This window comes from Elephantulus edwardii, unplaced genomic scaffold (assembly GCF_000299155.1).
Source record: "Elephantulus edwardii isolate Elephantulus edwardi_28Jun2011 unplaced genomic scaffold, EleEdw1.0 scaffold00008, whole genome shotgun sequence".
NCBI lineage: Eukaryota > Metazoa > Chordata > Mammalia > Macroscelidea > Macroscelididae > Elephantulus > Elephantulus edwardii.
The window spans coordinates 122176-144651 of record NW_006399758.1 but is presented as its reverse complement, the minus strand read 5'-3'; the positions used below and the strand labels follow the sequence as shown (position 1 = coordinate 144651).

The 22476-nt window shown below is 37.8% G+C and overlaps 1 protein-coding gene across 2 annotated transcripts in view; it reads right to left on the bottom strand.

Moving 5' to 3' along the window:
- LOC102847508 (DNA-dependent protein kinase catalytic subunit-like) overlaps window positions 1–22476 on the bottom strand; it is a 309905-nt gene that overhangs the window by 220464 nt on the left and 66965 nt on the right. For both annotated transcript variants that reach the window (XM_006880417.1, XM_006880418.1), the window contains exons 23-27: window positions 16613–16719; window positions 15592–15682; window positions 11005–11168; window positions 10273–10425; window positions 8290–8397 (exon numbers count right to left, since the gene is read on the bottom strand). In XM_006880417.1, coding sequence (XP_006880479.1) covers window positions 8290–8397; window positions 10273–10425; window positions 11005–11168; window positions 15592–15682; window positions 16613–16719 — 623 coding nt within the window. The remainder of the gene's footprint in view (window positions 1–8289; window positions 8398–10272; window positions 10426–11004; window positions 11169–15591; window positions 15683–16612; window positions 16720–22476) is intronic.

Genomic DNA, 22476 nt, shown 5'->3' with positions numbered 1-22476 from the left:
GATTGATTCAGTGACTGGGGTAACTGGGATGGGTGTATTGGAGACAGTGCGATTGGCACAGGACAGAGTAGAGTTTAGGACTGTTGTACATCTGGTCGCTATGAGTTGCAAGTGACTCGACGGCATATAACAACAACAACATTATCAATATAAAGATATTATATAAGATATTAATAAAATATTGTATATTATCAGTAGAGAAACAAGATCTTACTGAAAGTCATCCAAAAATAACTGGAACAGCACTTCATCAGAGAACTGCCAGATGTGCAGGCTGGATTAAGAAGAGTCCATAACAGTACGGATATAAAACCAATGTTAGGTGGATCTTTGCTGAAAGCCAAGAGTACCAGAAGAATGTCTATGTTTCAGTCACAACAAACTGGTTAACTCAGAGAAGAACTGAAATTCCAGAACACTTGATTGTGCTTATACTTGGACCAGGAGACAATTATCAGAACAGAGCAAGGAAACAATGCAGGGTTAAAAATTGGGAAGGGCGTACAACAGCAATGTGTCCTATCTCCATACCTTTTCAATCTATATGAGGAACACATCATTCGGGAGGTTGAACTCTATGAGGAAGAATGTGGCATCAGACTGGAAGATCAACCTACGTTATGCCGATGACTGACACTTGCTGCAGAAGGCCAAGAACTGCAGCTTTCAATATGGATTGAAGCTCAACATCAAGAAAATCAAGATTCTCACCACTGGGCCAACTGGCAGCATCATGACAAGACAGTGAAAAGATTGAAATTGTTAACAGCTTCAGTTTGCTTGGCTCCACAATCAACACTCTTGGTACCAGCAGCCAGGAAATCAAAAGACGAATTGCATTGAGAAAGTCTGTTGAGAGGGACATCTCCAGAGTACTGAAAAGAAATAATGTCACTCATTAAGGTATGCCTGATCCAGACCATGGTCGTCACAATTATTTGCTATGTGTCAGAAAGCTGGACAATGACTAAGGATGACTGGAGGAGAACTGCTGTCTTTGAGCTGTGGTGCTGGAGAAGAGTATTGAATATACCATGGACTGCTAGAAGAACAAACAGGTTCATCCTAGAGAGGGGGAAACCTTGGAAGGACTTTGAAGCTCCATCTGACATACTGCGTTGCAAGGACGGATGTGTCCTTGAAGAGGTACATCATGCTTGGGAGAGTGGGGGGACACCGCAAGAGAGGAAGACCCTCGATGAGATGGACTGACTCAGTGACTGGGGTAATGAGGTAAGTGTGTCAGAGACAATACAATTGGCTCAGGATAGAGCAGGGTTCAAAACTGTTGTACATAGGGTTGCTACAAGAAGCAAGAGACTTGATGGCACATAATTAAAACAACAAAACAACATGTGTATCAAAAAGTGTTGCCAAAGACTGTGGGTTGATGTTTCCTTCTTCATTTTTGTTTTTCAAAAGAGGTTTGTTTTTCTGTCTGTATCTTTTCTAAATGAAACTGGAAATCTACTTTTCTATCTTCTTGAAGAATGAATTTGTTACCTGTATTGGGATGTGTTGAACCTGTAGATTGTGTTCAGTAGGACTATAATTCTCACAGGACTGTAATTTTCACAGTATTCAACCTTCTTATTCATGAACGGGGGATATTTTTCCATTAGTTATGTCTCTTACTGTTTCTTAGCAGTGTTTTGTCGTTTTCCTTGTAGTTTTGTGTCTCTTGTTAGGTTAATTCCTAAGTATTTCAACTAGAGTTGGCTACTGTGAATGGTATTGCTTTACTAGTTTCCTTTTCCATGGTTTCTTTGTTGCTGTAGAGAAATCCAACAGATTTTTTTATGTTGATCTTACATCTTGCGATTCAATTCTATTGGTCTACCAGATCTAACAGATTTTTTGCAGAGTCTTTGGGGTTTTCTGCATACACTATCATGTTATCTACATATAGTGATAGTTTTACCGCTTCTTTGCCAATTTGGAAATCTCTTATTTCCTTCTCTAGCTTTATTTCCCTACCTACAACTTCCTATATAATAGTGAACAGGAGTGGTGACAGTAAGCAGGCAACCTTGCCTGTTCCCTGTTCACAAGGGGAATATCTTTAGCCTCTCCATTGAGAATGATGTTGGTTCTTGGTTTTGTACATATACTTTTCATGATGTTGAGATTCTGCTCTATTTCTATTTTGCTGTTTATATGAAAGTGTGGTGAAGTTTGTCAAAGGCCTTTTCTGCATCAATTCTGGATAATGTGTTTGTTGCTCTTTGTTTTGTTAATGTGATGAATTATATTAATTGTTTCTCTTACACTGAACCATCCCTGCATTCTAGTTTTGAATCTCACTTGGTCATGATGAACTGGGTTTTTTTTAAATGTACATACTGTTGGATTCTTCAGGCAGGGATTTTTGCATCTATGCTCATGAGAGATATTGAACTAGAGTTTTCTTCTTGTGTGACACATTTGCCTGGTTTGGGTATTAAGGTAATGCTTGTTTCACAGAATAAGTCTGGAAATTGTTCCTGCCTTTTCTGTTTTTTGAAATAATTTAAATAGAACTGGTGTTATTTAGGCTATAAGTTTTGGATAGTATTTACTCTTGAAGCCATGTGGGCCAGGATTTTCTTTAGGGGGAGGTCTTTTTATGACCTGCTCAGTTTCTTCTTTTGTGATGGGTCTGTTCAAAGGTTTCACTTCTGCCTGCTTCAATTTGAGTAGGGTGATTATTTGACAAGGTAATAAAACCCATTAAATGGAGAAACGACAGCCTCTTTAACAAATGGTGCTGGCAAAATTGTACATCTAACTGTAGAAAACTGGTACAGTATTCACATCTCACAACACAAACAAAAACGAACTCAAAGAGATCAGAGACCTAGGAGTCAAACCCAAAACCATAATAACAAGAGACAAAATAGGAACAAAGTTATAAAAGCCTTGATTATTAAGAGGCTTGCAAACATAGCCAAAAATGCTGAAGCTGAAAAAGATCAAACTGATGAATGAGATATAAAATCTGTATATACATCAAAAACTCTCTCTTGTAGGGTCAAAAAAAGAACACAAATTTAGACAAACATTTGGCAATGGCATTTCACACAAAGATCTCATAAGTAACGTTTATAGAATACAATAGGGCCTCCACAAAAAAGATCGATAACTCAATCACAACATGAGGAAAAGCCTCTTCACAAAAGAGGACATTCAGATGGCCAACAGACCAGAGTGAACTAACTCAATTTCATAAAGACAAATACTGCATTGTAAAAATATTGTAAAAATTTTGTAAAAATAGAAGGATAACCAGTAAAACATATATGAGAATCCAAGGGGGCAAAGGGTGAGAACAGAGGGATGAGGATGGGCAGGTGTGAAATCAGAGTTGTATAATTTGTTAGGTGGAGGGAGGGGAGTAAAGAAAATGGGACAGATCCGGTAGGGACCTGAAAGACAGGATAATGGTGGGTATAGTCCAATGGTGAATAATTTTATAAAACATAATGAATGGAAATGATTGTAGGAAACACAATGTGAATGAAGAATAGTGTGAAACACAATGTATAGGAACTTTTAAAGCAAATCAATATAAAGTATAAAGTAAAAAAGAAATAAGATAGCAAAGCTTCATCCTTTTTATTTTGGGTAGGTTGAATGGAAAAGCCTATTCGTCAGAAAGGGATATCAAAGGTGGAGAAGCAGAGAAAGAAAAGGATGAGAAAAAAAAATCAACAGCAACCAGAGAGATACAAAATGAAACCACACTGAGATACCATCTCACTCCAGTAGCAGTGGCAAAGCTTACCAACACATCAAACAATAAATGATGGCAAAGATGTAGAGAGATCAGAACTCTTTTGCACTGCTGGTAGGGTTACAAAATGGTATAACTGCTACAGAAGGCAGTTTGGTAGTTTTTCAAAAAGCTGAACACAGAATTCCTTTATGACCCAGCTATTTCACTGCCGGAACACATTCCAAGGAAATCAGAACTTAGACATGTATGGAGATATGTCCATCTATGTTCACAGCAGTGTTATTCAAAATAGCAAGAAAACAGAAACAGCTCAAACATCCATCAAGAAACAAATGGATTAAGAAGTTAAAACAATATTATGTTTCACTAGGAAACCAGAACTTTGTAAAATACTGTGTAACTTGGGAGAGACTAGAGAGCCTTATGCTGAGTGAAATATCTAAGTCACATAAGAACAAATATTGCATAAAGCTACTATTTTGGTAACAGGAAGATAAATGAGCAGGGTATGTACAAATGTTTAAAAGGTGAATGGGGAAAGGGACAAGGAGGGGTAGCAAAAGAGGACAGGGAAAAATCAATGGGACAGTGGAGTTTGATGGGTGGAGGGGAATGAAGAATTGAGAAATGCTCAATGGGGACTTGAAAAGAAAGGAAGATAACAGGCATAATAATAATAGTTGTGGTTTGCCATCAAGTTGAAACTGATCCATGGTTCATAGTGATCCTCCAGTGGGTTTTCTGGGACAGTAAGACTTTTGGGAAATGATTGCCCATTCTTCTATGGAGCAGCTGGTGGATTAGAATTGTGAGACTTTGGTATTACAGCACAGCATCTTACCACTAGGCCACGAGAGCTAATTATATAAATTATAAAGCATACAAATGACTGACTAAAACACAAGGTATGTTGTTGTTGTTGCTAAGTGCCATCGATTTGCAGGCGACTCATAGCGACCCTATGAAGGAGAGTGCTCGACACTTGGTTGCCTTTCATCCTCTCTCCAAGTTCATAGGGTTTCCGGAGGCAAGCTACTATGGAAGTGGATGCCACTCCTCCTTCCAAAAACATAAGGCATATGAATGCTTTTATGCAAACCAATTTTTTTCAAAATTTTTGTCATGCATACTCATATTTATTGCTGTGTTATTCACAATAGCAAAAGAGATGAAAACAACCCAAGTGCCCATCAAAAAATGAATGGACAGAAAAACTATGGTATATTTACATAATAGAACATTACACAGCATTGAAAAACAATAAACTCATAAAACATTACACAACATGTAGAACCCTGGAGGACATTATGCTAAGTGAAATAGCTCAATCACAAATGGATAAACACTGCATAAAACCACTGTTCTAAAAACAGAACATACATTGTGGGGGAGGAGGTAGAGAATGGGAAAAGACTGGATAGATAATGAGCACCACATTAGAACAGATGAAGGTAAGAATATCTAAAAGGAATATATGATTAGGCATTGTATGTGTGAAGAGAATCTGAAACAAGCAGTGCATTTCATAGTGGGGGGGAGGGGTAGAAGAGAGGAAGGGAGGAAAATGTGGAAAAATTGTCAGTAGGGTAAAAAGAAAAGCCCACAAATTGGGAAAAAATACTTGGCAATGACATGTTAGACAAGGAACTCATAACTCAAATTTACAGAATACAAAGCCTCCTTAAGAAAATACCAATAACCTAATTACAAAATGGGGACAACACATGAAGACTCTTCACCAAGGAGGATATTCAAATGGCCAGCAACACAAGAGGAAATGTTCAAAATCACCAGCAATCAGACAGATGCAAATCAGAGTTAACAATGAGCTACAATCCCACCCCAGTAGCAGCAGCAAAGTCTAACAGGGAAACAAACAATAAATGTTGGAAAGGATGTGAAGAGATTGGAACTCTTCACGCACTGCTGTTGTGACTGTAAAATGTTACTATCACTCTGGAAGGCAGTCGGGCATTTCCTAAAAAAGGTGAATATAGAATCCTAACACCCAGCTATTCTACTATTAAGAATATACTTCAAGGTAATCATAGCTGAGGCATAAATGGAGATGTGTATACTTAAGTTCATCAGAGCATTATTCACAATAGCAAGAAAATGGAAACAGCCCAAATGCCCATCAATAAACAAATGCATATAGAAACTGAGGTACACTCACACAATACTATGCAGCACTAAAGAACCATGAAGAATTCATAAAATACTACATAACATCAGTGTGTCTAGGACATTATGCTGAGTGAAAAACTCAGTCATGCAAGGACAAATACTGCATAGGACTGCTACAGTGAAAACAGGAAGGTACCCAGGGATTGAAGGGGCTGCAGAGGGCACAGTGAGAATGTACAGACAATGAACACTATAAAGGATCAGGACAAGGATCAACCTGGGAAGAACTGATGAAAGGATAGTATGGCTGTCGCAATTAGCATATAGGAATAGGGTATATACAGCTGTCCAAAAGGGGAAAGGGAAGAGGTGACAGCGGACAGAGGAGACAGGAAGGAAAAAAAACACACGGGCAGCTGAGCTTAGTAGTTGGATGGCAGATGAAGAAAAAGGCACAGTGTAACGGAATTTGAGATGAGGTGATAAAAGGTACTGATCAAAAGCAGTAAGTTAAATAATACACAAAATACATGAGTTATTGCAAACCCTCCCCCCATGTATATAAATGATTGTATAAAACACATTGTACATGATTAAAACACAATGTATATGGATGGCTGTATGAAAACCAGTTTAAAAAATTTCAAAAAACAGTATGATAAATTTCAAATAGCACTATGATTGAACTGACTCCAGTACAGGCTGATGTGCCCTGGGATCCCAGTCATTATGGCATACTCCTATCTCTGCTGTCATATGGCAGGGTCAAAGCCTAATTATTTTATGTCTACTAATTCACTAAGTATTATGTAAAAATAAGCAGCTGTTTCTAGGGCTCTTTAACTGTTGAAAATGAATGCAGACAAAAAGAGAATAAACCCTAAAGATTTCTTTTTTTTTTTTTTAAATTTTTTTATTATTTTTGTGTGCGTGTACCGTCAAATCAGATCTGACTGGTACAGGAGGAGATTGTCCCTCCTTCCCCGGCAGAGCATCTGGTGGATTCGAACTGTGCACCTCTGGGATTGTAGTTGCAGCTTCTTGCCACTAGGCCACCAGAGCTCCCCTCTAAAGATTTCTTTTATTCTTCGTTATTATACAAGAAGTTAAGCCCAAGTCTAATGATTCATATTGATCTTTCATCAGGCCTCCAAGACTATAAATCTTTTTTAAAATTTTTTAATTTTATTTTATATTGATTTATTTACAAAGTTTGAATACATTGTTTTTCACACTGGATCTTTCCCATTTCTTTACCCAAGACTATAAATCTTAACAGGAGGAGACGGCCCATCTTTGTCACTTGGGTTGGCTAGTGTATTTGAACCATGGAGCTTTTGGTTAGAAGCTCAACATATTAAGTGACACAATGTGTACATTGTGTGCTTGCTTTGACAGCAGATATACTAAAACTGGAATGATACAGAAAAGATTAGCATGGTCCCTGTGCAAGGATTACAAGCAAATTTGTGAAGCATCCCATATGTTTTATTTTTTTTAAAAAAAATACATTGTAGAGAAGTACAGCAATGAATGAACTGAAATCCAAAATCTCTGTAAATGTTCATTAAAATTATTTTTAAAAATTACTAAAATAAAATCAACAACAACAACAACAAATACATTGTAACTGCAATAAAAGGAAAAAAAAAACCCAACCAAACTCCAAAATATTACTCTTATTATTAACTCATGCACTCTTAAACTATTATGGTTCAGGTTCTATGTCAACTTGCCAGACTACAGTTCTCTAGTTTGGCAGTTATGGAATAAAATGTGGTCACTTCCATGATGAGTTCTGCTATGAATAGTTAAGCAGCTGAAAGAAGGCTTGTTTATGGATGCAGCCTGCATCAAATACAATATATGGACATAATGGCAAAGCTCTGTAATTTTCCACTCACTCTGGATCCTGCATCTAGCTGTCATCATCTAGCATTTGGTTCTTTACACTTGAACCAATTGCCTGCCATCCTATATATTGATCTTGGGTTTGTCAGCCTCTGAAGCCAGCAGCCTGCCATCTGTCCTTAGGATCTTAAGTTTATTCACCCTGGAGCTACAAGAGCTAGAAAAAGGCTGACCCACAGACTTGGGATTTGCCAACTTCTACATATGCATGAGCCACTTCCTTGAGATAAATCTCTTTCTATATAGACACATAAACGTCATTAGTTTTTGTTTCTCTATAGAAAAGCCAGCCTAAGATATACATGTACAAATCACATGTATTATATTAATATATATAATTAATATCTATCTTAATACATGCACACAAGCATGTTCACACATACAACCACCTTTATTATAGGTTAAGTATGTCAAATTTCTAAGCATCCTTCCAAAATAGGTATCATAATGGTACTGTGACAGGCAAATTTTCTCAAAGTTCCAAATATAACTAGTGGTATTTTTAAGTGACAAGAGAAAGAATCCATATGACTTACCAATATAGTTTCCAGTAAGACAACAGTATCTTCACTTTCAAATTTTTTGTTGTTTGTGAACCAGTGGATCAGTTGCATAACTAATGGCTCATATAATTGCCTTGTCACCTGCAGAAAAAAAAATCATCTCATTAGATTTAACGTTTTTAAGTTAAGAGGAATTTTGCATTGGAAAAAGTTTCATTTAAACAGGATTCACAAAAGGGCAAAATCAAGCTATAAAACTAGTTTCATTAGTTTCCTTTGATAGCTAAGTCTATGATAAACTTGTTCTAATTATTCTTCTCTTCTTCCAAGATCCCAGGCAAAGTAAAAATGTACATACTAAAACTCACAGTTCCTGTAATTAGGAGGGCACACTGGGGAATAATTATTGGGTTTTTAATATGTTTCTTTATTCATTATACACTAAAAGTACACATGGGGTGTTCTGATCAGAGACTTGTTATCAACGAGTCACTTAAAAAATAAAAGCAGGATAGTATGCCACAATCAATGGTGGCCAAGGACCTTAGTGCACAAGCATCAAAGTCACTGGACATACAAAAACCGAACTCATTGTCATGGAGAATCTTGTGACTCACTGAGAGCTTCCCTCAGGTTCACAATGCTGTAAATCTTGAAAGTAGGAGATTTTCATCTTTCTCTTAGTGGATTTCTCCTGGTGCTCAAACCTTTGATCTTTTCTGGTTAACTCATAATATCCTATGCCACCAGGGTTCCATATCATCACAGTTTCAACTCAACTCAACTCATGGCCATCAAGTCAGAACTGACTCACAGTTGACTCTCCACCAAGTTTTTATAGGTTATAAATTGCCCATCTTTCTCCCTCAGAGCTGCCGGTGAACTCAAACCACCTCCCTTTGGTTTGCAAGGCAACTTCCTATCCACTAGGTCACCAGACAACTACTCTTTCTTAAAGGCAAATGTGGTAAAACTCTGTCTCACATATTTTGGGCATTCTGTCAGAAGGCCTTGAAAAGAGACTTCATAACTGGGAAAAGTAGAAGATCAGAGAAAGTAGAAGACCATCTATTAAATAGATTAACACGGTGATTGTAATAATGAGGTCCATATTGAAGACTACAGGTACTCTTCTGCATAAAGATTAAAAAAGTATAGAGGTAGGACACATGCCCTTTCAAATTTTGAACCATGCAGTGCTTCCTTGGTTGTCCTGATGACTGCCTCTTGGTCCAAATACAGGTTTTGAATGAGCACAATCAAGTTTTCTGGGATTCCATTGTTCTCTTTTGTGATCCACACAGTCAAATGCCTTTACATCAGTGAAGTACTGACAAACTCTGGTACTCTTTGCTTTCAGCAAAGATCCATCTGACATTGGTGAGAATGTCTTTGGTGCCATGGACTCTTCTAAACTGAGCTTGTATTTCTAGTAGTTCTCTGTTAATGTACTGCTCCAATAATTTTTGGATAATCTTCAGCAGGATTTTGCTTGTGTGTGATACTGTTTGATAATTTCCACACTCTGTTGAATCACCTTTTTTTGAGGATAGGAATAAATATGATCTCTTCCAGTCGGTTAGGTAGACCATCTCCAGATTTCCTGGCATAACCTGGTGAGCATGTCCAGGGCAGAATCTGTTTGTTGAAATATGACTAGGAGTTGTAATTGGCTTGATGGCACCTAACAACAACATAAGCCTGACTACTGTTTTATGTAAAAAGAGACAAAATAATAATCTTTTTTTTCTTTTTATCTTGGTATTATCTGATAGTGTTAACCAAATTGTCCTCAATAATCACTAGTGCTGGCTAACAAGTGTCTCTAGGGAACTTCCATGTGCCAGGCACCATGTTAAATAGTAAATTTTAGAAAGGTGCCAAATTCACCAGTTTTCGTTGCTTAAAACAAAAAACGTTCATGTTACTCCATCATACAGGAAAGAGATTGGTAACTACATTCAACGGGAATGTAGTTTTCAGTTTTGCACTCAGTGTATTTACAGTCTCGCTTACTTGATCTACATCACAGGCAAGTCGGAGCAGCACCGGGAAAGTCCGCTTATAGAGGTGGTACATGGGCGGGGAGCTGTGGTCACTTTCAGGAATCTGTGTGGCTTTTCCCAACATAAACATAACCACACTGTGTAAAAGTTCACATGCTGCCACCTGGAAGAAGCCATGAAAACAGAGCTCAAGCGTTCGTATTTCTGAGACAAAAATATTTTGAAGTGTTACTCAATTTAGCCCATTTTTAGAAGGAAACAAAAGTTAAAGCAGATAAACTATCACAGAACTCAAATATAAACAGAGTGAAAACAATATTACTTGTACAAAATCTACGCCTCCATTCACTTTTAGATTTGTTTATAAGTACTGGTATTTAGAAGTTCTAGACATTCGGAATAATAATATGTGTATAAGCAATATGAAACACCTTACTGAGAGTAATTGAGCACCTAACAAAAATTACTTTTGAATGTCCTATTAAACGCTATTTTCTATTATGAAGCATTTTTCACATTAAAAGATTCTGTCTTACACCTATGAAGATTATTTATATTTAGGGTTAATTTGTCAATGTCACTTAATTCTGAAAAGTGAGTAGCATTCAAATTACTATGGTACAGAAAATAAAAAAGTATAAAATTATAAGGCTAAAAAAAATCATGTTTTCTTGAAGTATGTTCTACAAACTCTTAAAAACAATAAACCCTAAATACTGACTGAAATGAAGATTATAAGTACCTTAGTCTGTCTGTCACAAGCTAGCAGAGCTAATTCTGTGATCCGAGGCAGGAAGATGTCCAGATAAATGATGGGCTTCATTTCTACAAAAGGTACAGCAAAACTAAGCCTCTTTTCTGTGTCCCATGACACACATCTGTTCATCATTTCATCTGAGGATGCAGCTGTCAAAGGAGGAAAAACAAAGAAGAGATTTAACAAGAGTATTTTTACACTCAAAATCTTCCTAAGACCAGTTGGTCTATAATTTTATTGGTCAAACCAGAGTCTACTGTTGAATTAAGTGCTCTATTCATGATTTATTTTCATTACTTTTTCTTAAGACATGTAGACATGTAGTTACATTAGAAATCATCAGTATATTATTTCTCAATGTAATTTAATTTAAAATCCTTCTCATGCTAGTCTAAGAGTTTGAAATGTTTTATTCCCAATTTAATTAAGAATGAGGTTATTTTGTAGAAAATAAATTAGCAAAATTTATTATCAATTTTGTCTTTAAAATATTAATTTTGTCTAGTCTTAAATGGTAAAATTCATTAGTATATTTAATGGTTGTTAGGTGACTACAAGTTGACTACAACTCTCAAGAGAGCCTATGAACAATGCATCAGAACCACGCCCTATTCTGCACCATCCTCATTATTTCTATCATGCTCAAAACCACTGTTATAGTCACTGTGCCAATCCATCTTGTTGAGGGTCCTTCTCTCTTTTTGATCCTCTACCCTTCTGAGAGAGATCAGTTGGCCTAGTGGACAGAAAGTGATGCGACCAAGCCAAAGGTGGGTGGCCCTCAAGCCTGTTTTTCACTATTTTTGTTCAAACATTCCTCTAGGTCGTATAGCCCTGGTGTGTCCACTTGCCCTACAGCAGTAACTTGTGGTTGCTGTGAAGCTGAACACTGTGACACTATGTGTCAAATGCGTTAATGGTTATGCATGGCGGACAGTGTTTGTTAGAGCTTCCAGATCAAAACAAGCTTGGAAACAGGAGTGGCATCCACTTCTGTAACAGCTTGCCTCCAGAAACCCTATGAAACTGGAGAAAGGATAAAAGTCACACAACTGTTGAGGACTTTCGTTCATAGGGTCCTTATGAGTCGCCTACGACTTGCTGGCACTTAACAATGACAACCACCCTTCTGAGCATAAAGTCTCTTTTGAAGGACTGCTTCCTCCTGAAAATAAACGAGACAAAGTGAGAGAACACTCTGGTTACACTTTCTTCAAGACTGCTCTCAAAACTTTTCATTGACACCATAATTCAAAGGCATCAATTTTTCTTCTGGCATCCTTATTCATTGTCCAACTCACAGATGCACAGGCATCAACTGAAAAGATCCTGGCTTGGATCAGGCACACTTTAGTCTTTAAAGTGATGTCTTTGCTCCTTAAAATTTTTGGAGAGGTCCTTGGCAGCTATTTTCCTCAATACAACATAGCTTTTGATTTCCTGACTGCTGTGACCACAAGTGTTGACTGTGGATCTGAGAAAAAATGGAATTGTGGACAACAACATTTTCTTCAGAATTTCTGTTATCTTCATGTTGATTATGTTATCTCCACTTAAGGCTGTAGTCTCTGATCTTCTGCAGTAAGTGATTTTTTTAAAGTCTTTTTAAAAATTTATTTAACTTTAATTTCTGAGGTAAAATATTTTTTCTTCCAACTTCCATAACAAAACACAGAGCTATCAGACACCCCTGGAAAAAAATGTGTATTATATTTATATAACCAATGAAACACAAGTAAAGGTATTTCTGGTATTCTCTGCTTGCAGTCAAGATACACCTGGCATCAGCAACGCTCTCTTGTGCAATACTCACTTCTGAAATCAGTTTCAATTTCTGACAGCTCCCTGTTGATGTGCTCTTCCAGCCATTTAAAAATAATCTTTAGCAACATAGTATTAATTATGTTGCTCAGTTCAATAATCTTTCGGATTACCTTTCCCCCCCTTTTTTTAATTAATTATAATGAAAGTTTACAGATTGGATTTCCATTCATTCATTGTTGCACTTTTCTCCCTGCCCAACTCTTCCCCCCAATTCGCTCTTCTCTTTGAAAAGTAAAATTCTTTCACTGCTATACAATCCCTCCCCACGAATCCACTCCACTATCCAGCCTTCCTTCTGAACTCCTGTCATGACTATAATACCTAATCATATAATCCTTTTTAACAGTTCTCTCCCTCATCTGTTTCAATGCAGTATATAATAATTATCCCCTCTTTCTGTGTCTCCTGGCAACCCCAATGTCAGTTCTGTTTTACAACAGTGGCACTATGCAATATTTGTTCTTTTGTGACTGAGATATTTCACTCAGCATAATGTCATCCAGGGTCACCCATTTTGTATATTATTTCAAGAGCTCCTTTTTCAATGCAGTGCAGTATTCCATTGTGTGAATAATATATCAGAACTTCTCTATCCATTCATTTGTTGATGGACCAAATCACCTTTTTTAAAGAGCTCTGGTGCCTTAGTGGGTAAGGCGTTGTGCTACCAACTTTAAGGCTATCCACTAGCTGCTCTGTTAGAAAAAGATGGGCAATCTCTTCCCATTTGATTCAAAGTCTCTGAAACCTCGCTGGAGGGTCAGCTATGATTTGGTTCCTATAACAACTGTGTATTTAATATCAAATCACAACCGAATGGATTGAGAAACTGTGGTACATTCACACAATGGAATATTATGCAGCACTCAGGAGCAACGATTTTGAAAAATACTACATAACTTTGGAGAGAACAGAGAGCATAAGTGAACTAAGTAAATCTCATAAGGACAAATACTGTGCTAAGACCATTACTGTAAAAAATACAAAGATATCTAGTAGAACATTATGGAGATACAAAGGGGGAGGAAGTGGGAGCAGAGGGGTGAGGATAGGCAGGGGGGACAACACAGAGTCATACAACTTGTTAGGTAGAGGGAGAGGGTAAAGGGAATGGGAAAGATCTGACAGGGACCTGAAAAGACAGAGTATTTGTAGGCACAGCCCAATAGTGATTAATTTTAGAAAACACAATGAATAGGAATGATCACATAAAACATGTTAATGAAGGAAAGTGTGAAACACACAGAGATGGAAAAAAACTATGTACATGAATGGAATATCATGTATATGCATACCAGTAAAAATTCGGAAAAAAGAAATTAAAAAATATATGAATAGGTATTTACTAATCAAAAATATTAATTCTCATCAAATAAAATTCAAAACATCCCAATAGGAAGAACATACATTTTTAAAGTATATTAATTTCCAAATTCCTTGACATAATCTTTAATGTTCAAAATGAAAAACATCTTTAAAAGAATCAAGCTAGAATATTTTTTCTTCTTAACATACTGAATTACTCAGTCCATACAGGTGTAGTGAAAACATTTTCATTAGAGAAAAGAGTGCTCTCTATAATCTTGTTTGAAAATATGTAAACTACATGTTGTTGTTGTTGATTGCCTTGGAGTCGAGCATGACTCATAGCAACCCTATGAAAAAAAGATCTGGAGCCCCTCTGTAACTATCGACATTTATCAAAGTTCATAGTTTCCAGAGGAATGTTATTTAGGAAATGGATGCCACTCCTGCTTCCAAACCTGTTACAGAATATTATTGGTCGAGTCCCCTGCAATGCATAGTGACCCTATATACAGTAGCTCTGAACCATTCCCTGTCCTGAGCCAGTCTCACTACTTCTGACAAACCAACCCCCATCGTTCCAGTTACTTTGTCAATCCATCTCATCCAGGGTCTCCCTCTCCTGCACCGTCCGTCCACCCTTCCGAGCATGATGTCCTTCTCCAAGTACCGATCTCTCCTGGCCACATGACCAAAGTAAGTGAGGTGGAGCTACAAAATCCTAGCCTCCAAGAGAGACTTGGTTTCACAGTCTCCAAGACATAGCTATTTGTTTTCTTGGCAGTCCATGGTATGTTCAAGGCTCCTCTCCAGCACCACAACTCGAAGACATCTATTCTTCTGTCATCCTTAGTCATTATCCAACTTTCTGAAGCATAACAAGTAATTAAGAAAACCATGGTTTGGATTAGGCACACCACCTTTGTATCTAGACTGACATTGTCTTCAGCACTCTGAAGAGGTCCATGACAGCTGATTTTTTTAATGCAATTTGTCTTTTGATATCCTGACTGCTGGTATTAAGAGTGTTGACTGTGGATCTGAGCAAGCTGTAATTGCTAACAACCTCAATCTCTTCTCCATCTATCACGGTCCCGCCAATTGGCCCAATGGTGAGAATCTTTGTCTTCTTGATGTTGAACATCAATCCATACTGAAGACTACAGTCTTCAATAAGACCTTCTGCAGCAAGTGCTTCAGGTCTTCTTCAGTTTCAGCAAGCAAGGTTGTGTCATCTGCATATCATAGGTTGTTAATGAGTCTTCCTCCAATCTTGTTGCCACACTCATCTTTATAAAGCCCTACTTCCCAAATGATCTGTTCTGCATACAGATTTAAAAGGTACAGGGACAAGATGCATCCCTGATGCACTCCTTTCTTAGCAGTCCAAGATATATTCAGTACTCTTCTCCAGCAAAGTAGTTAATTTATTTTAAAGTTTACCTGTTACAAGATTTCTGTTTATTTGTCCTCCTAGAGATCCAAGCATATGTATGACTTTCATTCTTATTGCCTCTAAGGATAGGGCTTCATTCTGTAAATTTAACAATTACACATGAATTAATTAAAAAAGTCACATTCAACCATAGATATGCATTTTCCTGGCCTAAAATTCTGGCATGAGTCATTCACAATCTTTTTATTTTTTAAATTTTCTTTTAATTATTATTATTTTTTGTGTGTGTGAGTGTACCGTCAAATCAGATCTGACTGGTACAGGAGGAGACTGTCCATCCTGGATGAGTCATACACAATCTTAAAAAAATGCCCAGGGCCTCCAAAGAGCTTCTGTTTATATGGATAGAATTTATCAATATTTATTGTATAAAAATTTATAAACTATTCTAAATTATTTTATTAAAAAATATTAAGCCCACTATATATTAATAAGTGGTGGTGGTGGTGGTGGTTATTAAGTTCGAGTTGCTTGTGACTCATAATAACCTTATGTATAACAGCTGTAAATCCTGCTCTATCCTGTGCCAATCTTATTGTCTCTGACACACCTACTCCATTATCCCAGTTAGAGTCAATGTTTTATCCTGTGCCAATCTTATTGTCTCAGACACACCTACCCCATTACCCCAGTCACTGAATCAATCCATCTCATCCAGGGTCTTCCTCTCTTGGGCTGGCCCTCTACCCTCCCAAGGATGATGTCCCTTTTCAATGATTGGTCCCATGATATCCACGATATAAAAATCTGACTCATTTATTAAATATGAATGTCACTATTTTTTATGATCCACAAAATAAATTTAGAGGAGAGGTAAACAAGAAAATAATGACAATAAATAGTTACTACACTTTCCATCTTAATTTCTACAGTTACATTAAAAGTACTTTTATAACATACTCTTAATTTCTATGCAAAAAAATAATTTTAAGTTGAGATTTTTAACTTTTCATAAATATTAGAATCTCTTATCTGCATTATTTAAAGAATATACAAAGGATTTCTTACTGATGTTGTGTTCTTTGTCTTCTTCAAATGCTTCAATACAACTTTATGAAACCCTTTCTGGGCAGCCCGGGAGAGTGCAGATATTTCCCAGTTATTCTTAGTCTCATCTAATGAACAGTAAAGAAAAATCAATTTCAAATTATATTCGTGAATTTATTTGGAATATACAAGAACATATGTACTCCGAAATAAAAACTATAAATTTATACATTAAGTTTAAATATTAAGCCAATATCTAAAAGGAGTTGCTTGGAGAAATGGCCTACTCCAGGCCCTGGGGAGATATGCATTGAAAGAGTGAGCCTGGAGAAAGGGGCACTCAGAGCACAGCAGGGTGCCAAGGCCTTCAGAACATACAAGCTAAATGTGGGACAATCTGGACAGAGGAAAAAACAAAGACAGTGAAAGGACACAGAGAGAAAAAGAAATATTCATGAGGCCACACAAATACAGAGAAAAGTAGTTACTTCATACAAAAGCATACACTTTTATCTGTGACTGATGGGAATGCAAGCTAGCAGAGCTGATTCAAAACCTGTATAACTCAGAAATTTCATTCCTGTGATTCAGGGACTTGAACAACAATGCTCACTGATGGACTAGTCCTAATAGACTATAGATGAAAAGAACCTAAATATTCTTTGAAAGACAAATAGAAAACAAAATATGATACATGTAGACAAAAAACTGTTGTAATGAATTATCAACTCAGAAATGACTCATGGTCCACCCTCCGGCAGGATTCCAGAGACAATACATCCTACAGAAGAAGACTGCTCATCTTTCCTCTGTGGAGCAGCTAAAGGATTTTAATCGTGTGCTTTGGAGTTGGTAGTATAATTCCTTACCACTAAGCCACCAGGTCGCCCTACAACAGACTTTTTGTTGTGTACTGATGAGTCCGAACCAACTCATAGCTGACTCTCCAGTGGGTTTTCAAAGGCTGTTTAGTTGCACTTGAGATAACTGATCCTTCTCTCTCGGAGTATCTAATGGATTTGAACTGTGTGACTTTGGAATGGCAGCACAGCTCCTTACTACTAGGGCACCAGAGCTCCCAAACAGATGACTGTTGTTATTGTTAGCTGCTGAAACTCATGGAGACCCTGCCTGAGCTCTGCCCTATCTCATGTCACCCTCACCATCTCCAAAACATTCAAGCCCACTGCTGAAGCCAATCCACCTTATCTGGGGTCTTCCTCTGCTTCATTAACTCCCTCACTGATGTTCCTCTCTAATGTATAACCTCACCTAGATACATGTCCCAAGTGTGAAAGATGAAATTTCACCATCTTTATCATAAAGAGCACTCTGTCCATACCCTCTTCAAGAAAGTGACAGTCTATGTCTGGGTGTCTAAGGTTTATCATTCAGAATAAAAAATTTCAGAATAAAAATTTATTATTTTTTATTAAATTTTATTAATTTATAGTTTTATTATTTCAGAATAAAAATTTCCTAGCCAATCATTAATTATTTATGTTGTACTGAAGGAATTATTCAATTAAGGAGAGAGGATTAGGATGGGATATAAGCCCCACACTACTACAGGCTTATATAAATCCATGGGACTTCAGCACAAGGCACTTTCTTTTGTGGAACCCTCCTTCATCTGGGACACTGCATCCAGCCTGGCCCATTGTTCACCAATCTCCACACTACCAGCCTGTATGACCCATAGTTGTCATCCAGCTGTGCCACAACTGAAAGGCTACAGGATCTTGGTCCACTGCTCACTCATTTCTCCAAAACCAGCATTCTCCTGATGGGTCTAAGTCTCTGTGAGACCTTTTAGCAAACCACCAAACCCAAGGGACATAGAGGTAGGGACCTAAACAAGGAAGTGATGTTGATATCAGAAATTATGGACTTATACAGCAGGTCAAGCACTTGGGACAATATTGACTTGACACTTCTTAAAATTGGTTTGCTACTCATTTCAGCAGAATGAATTATAAAAACTCCAGGGGACAGTCAGTACTCTTCTCCAGCACCACAGCTCAAAGCCATCAATTCTTCTTGCATTCTTACTACTACACAACAAGCCTGATGGCCTAGTGGTAAGGAATTGCATTGTTAACCCAAAAGCACATAGTTCAAATACACCAGCTGCTCTACAGGATAAAGATAGACAATTTCCTCCTGCATGCTTTACTGCTTCTGAAAACTCACTGGAGGGTCAGCTATGTGCTGGTTTCAACTCGACAGTACACAATAACTCAACAATTAAGAGAAATATAGTCTTGTTATATGCTAAAATATGGAGCTTAGAGGCATTAAACTGAATAAAAAAGTCAATTAGAAAAAGATAAATATTGTATGAGCTTACTTATTTTAAAAAAACCAATAAAAGGCAGACATTTAGAGAACAAATTTTATTAAGGTTACCATTAGTGTTAGGCTGGCACCGGGAGCTCTGGTGGCCTAGTGATAAGAACCTGCACTACAATCTCAAAGGCAGGTGGTTCAAAACCACCAGCTGCTCCACAAGAGAAAGGTGGGCAATTTCCTTCTGTGCAATTAACTACCTCTGAAAACCCGATTGGATGGTCAGCTATAGGTCAGTTCTGACTAGACGGTAAACAGCAACAGCAAGGCTGGCACAGAGGAGGAAAAGGGTGTTACTGCTTATGGACTTGAATTTTAATTTATGGTGCTAGAAAAACTGTTATAATTAAGGCTAGGTTTGTAAAATAAATTAAATGCTAGTAATGATTTGGACACTTGTAAAAAGTTGTATTATCAAAGCTGTCTATCAGACATACAACGATGACCTAAAAGAACAAAACCTGACAATGGCTATGCACAACCAAACTTCATAGAATTTGATTTCTTGGTTTGGAAGTTTCATAGGCTATCTTAGTGAACTGGTCATATTATGCAAATGACACAACCTTTCCTGCTCAAAGTGAAGAGGACTTGAAATGCTTGCTGCTGAAGATCAAAGACTACAGCATTCAATATGGATTGCATCTCAATATAAAGAAGACAAAAGTCCTTTCCACTGGACTGATAAGTAACATCATGATATAGAAGAGACAGAAACTGTCAATAATTTAATTTTACTTAGATATGCAATCAACACCCTTGGTCCTGTTTTTGCTATGTGCCGTTGAGTCACTTGGACTATCAGCGACTCAGTTCTAAACCCTGCTCTATCCAGTATAAATCTTATTGTCTCTGACACAAGTACCTCCATTACCCCAGTCACTGAATCAATCAATCAATCACATGGAGGGTCTCCCTCTTTTGCGCTGTCCTTCCACCCTCCGAAGCATGATGTTCTTCTCCAAGGACTGGTCCCTCCTTGCAACATGCCTGAAGTACGTTAGACGAAGCTTCAGAATCCTTGCCTCCAAGGAGCAGTCTGGTTTCACCCTCTCTAGGTCGAACCTGTTTGTTCTCCTAGCCATTGATTATATATTCAATACACTTCTCCAGCACCACAGCTCAAAGGTATCAATTTTCCTTCTATCATCCCTAGTCATTGTCCAGCTTCAGGCACACCTTAGTCTCCAGACTGACAATATTACTCTACCATATTTTGGAGAGGTCTCTGACAGCAGACTTTCCCAATGCAACTCATCTTTTAATTTCCTGGCTGCTGGTACCAAAAGTGTTGATTGTGGAGCTAAGCAAACTGAAGCTGTTAACAACCTCAATTTCTTCATTGTCTATCATGATTCTGTTAATCAGCCCTGTGGTGAGAATCTTTATTTTCTTGATGAGCTTCAATCCATATTGAAGGCTGAAGTCCTTGACCTCCTGAAGCAAGTGCTTTAGGTCCTCCTCAGTTACAGCAAGCAGGGTTATGTCATCTGCATAATGCAGATTGTTGATAAGTCTTCCTCCAATCCTGATGCCACATTTCCCCTCATATAACCCAGCCTCCTAGATAATCTGTTCCCCATATAGACTGAAAAGGAATGGAGATATGACACATCCCTGGTGTATACCCTTCCCAATTTTGAACCATATAGGTTTTCTTTGCTTTGTTTGGACAAATGTCTCCTGGTCAAAGTGTAGGTTTTACATAAATACTATCAAGTGTTCTTTGATTGCCATTCTTCTCAGAGTTAGCCACAGTTTGTTGTGATCTTAGCAGTTAGGAAATCAGGAGATGTATTTCACTGGACAAGTGTACTGTCAGAGACCTCTGCAAAGAGATAAAGAGTAATGATGTCAATTTAAAGACTAAGGTGCCCCTGATTCAGATAATGGTCCTTTCTAACACTTGTTATGCATCTGAGAGCTGGACAATCAAAAAGGATGATAGAAGAATTGATGTCTTTGAATTGTAACATTAGAAAACAGTACTGAAGTTCCCATGGACTGCCAAAAGAATAAACAGATATGCCTTGGAAAAAGTGAAGCCAGAATGCTCCTTGGAGGCAAGAATAGCAAAGTTTCATCTCACACACTTTGGGCTGTTGCTAGAGAAGGCTATTCCTTGGAGAGGGACAACATGCTTAGAAAGGTCAGCAAAAGAAAGACCCCTAACAATATCAGAGGCCAGGCTAACTTGCAAAGCAAGATTAGCACTGCATTGTAAAATCAACAGGACTCATTCCATCTTGGCTAGAGCATCTGCTTGGCAGTAAACAACTCCAGGAAGCAGAATGCTAATGAATTGGGAGTGACCATAGGAGGAATGTGATGCTCTTTATCTTCAGAGACTCTTTGTTTCTCAAAGCACACAATAAGGCATTCTGGAAGAGGGAAGATATCTTTGTTTTGTGTTGAGGTCTGTGAGGGTTAATGTTTGACCTGACATGTGATTATCCCTGCAGGCATGCTTCTAAAATCTATATAAACCTTTTCCAAAATATTAAATTTGCTATTCGTCACCTACGATTAGTCACTCTGCATCTTCATTTAATCCTCGTCCCTTCTCTCGGCAAAACTGTTTCGATATAACGGGCAGGACCCCATTATAACAAGATGGACTGACAGTGACTACACCAATGGGCTCAAGTGGGTCAGAAATAATGAGAACAGCACAGGATAGGGCAGGGTTCAGATCTGTTGGCCACAGGGTTGCCAAGTGTCATATATGACTTGATGGCACTTAACAACAAAAGTAACTGTGCTTCTTTTTCACCTTTCAGTTGGTTACGTAGAGTCTGGGGTCTTAAAAGCCTACAAGGGCCACGCAAGGCACAGCAACTTGGTCATTATTTCCCTGGAACAACAGAGGAAAGAGAATTAATAAAAAAGAGAAAGTGGAATGGACAGATAATTGTTTCCACAAACCGTAGCCTTCTTCACTAAGAGACCAGAAGAACTGGATGGTGCTCAGCTACAATTAGGGAACATTTTGATCAAAGGTTCTGTGGAAGAATCCTGATCAGGAGGGGGAAATAAAACAAAAAAATTAAATATTCATGGACTCCACAGACTTTCTGGAGGGATGAGAACTGGATAAATCCCTGAAACTAACACCTTGAGACAATCTTTAAGCGCCAAACTAAAAATATCCCTGACGTCTTCTTAAAACTGAGGGAGACCTCAGATAAGATGGACTAACACAGTAACTGGGATAATGAGGGTGGCGTGTCAGATAGTGAGATTGGCTCAGGACAGGGTTGAGATCTATAGAGTTACGATGAGTCACAGATGACTTGAAGGCACATAACAACGAACAACAACAGTTTTGTTTACATAGTACAAAAACATCTGCCTTGAATATTATGTTCTCTCTGAGCTGGGAAGTAAGTGGGTCAAGCACTGGGCTAAGGGTGGGGTCAACACTGTATCTAATGCTTAACTCTACAATAAGGGATTTATCTTTCACTGCTCCACAAATCCCTTGTCTGTCAGATACTCCTCTAAGTCTGAACATTCAGATTAAGACAGACTAGGAA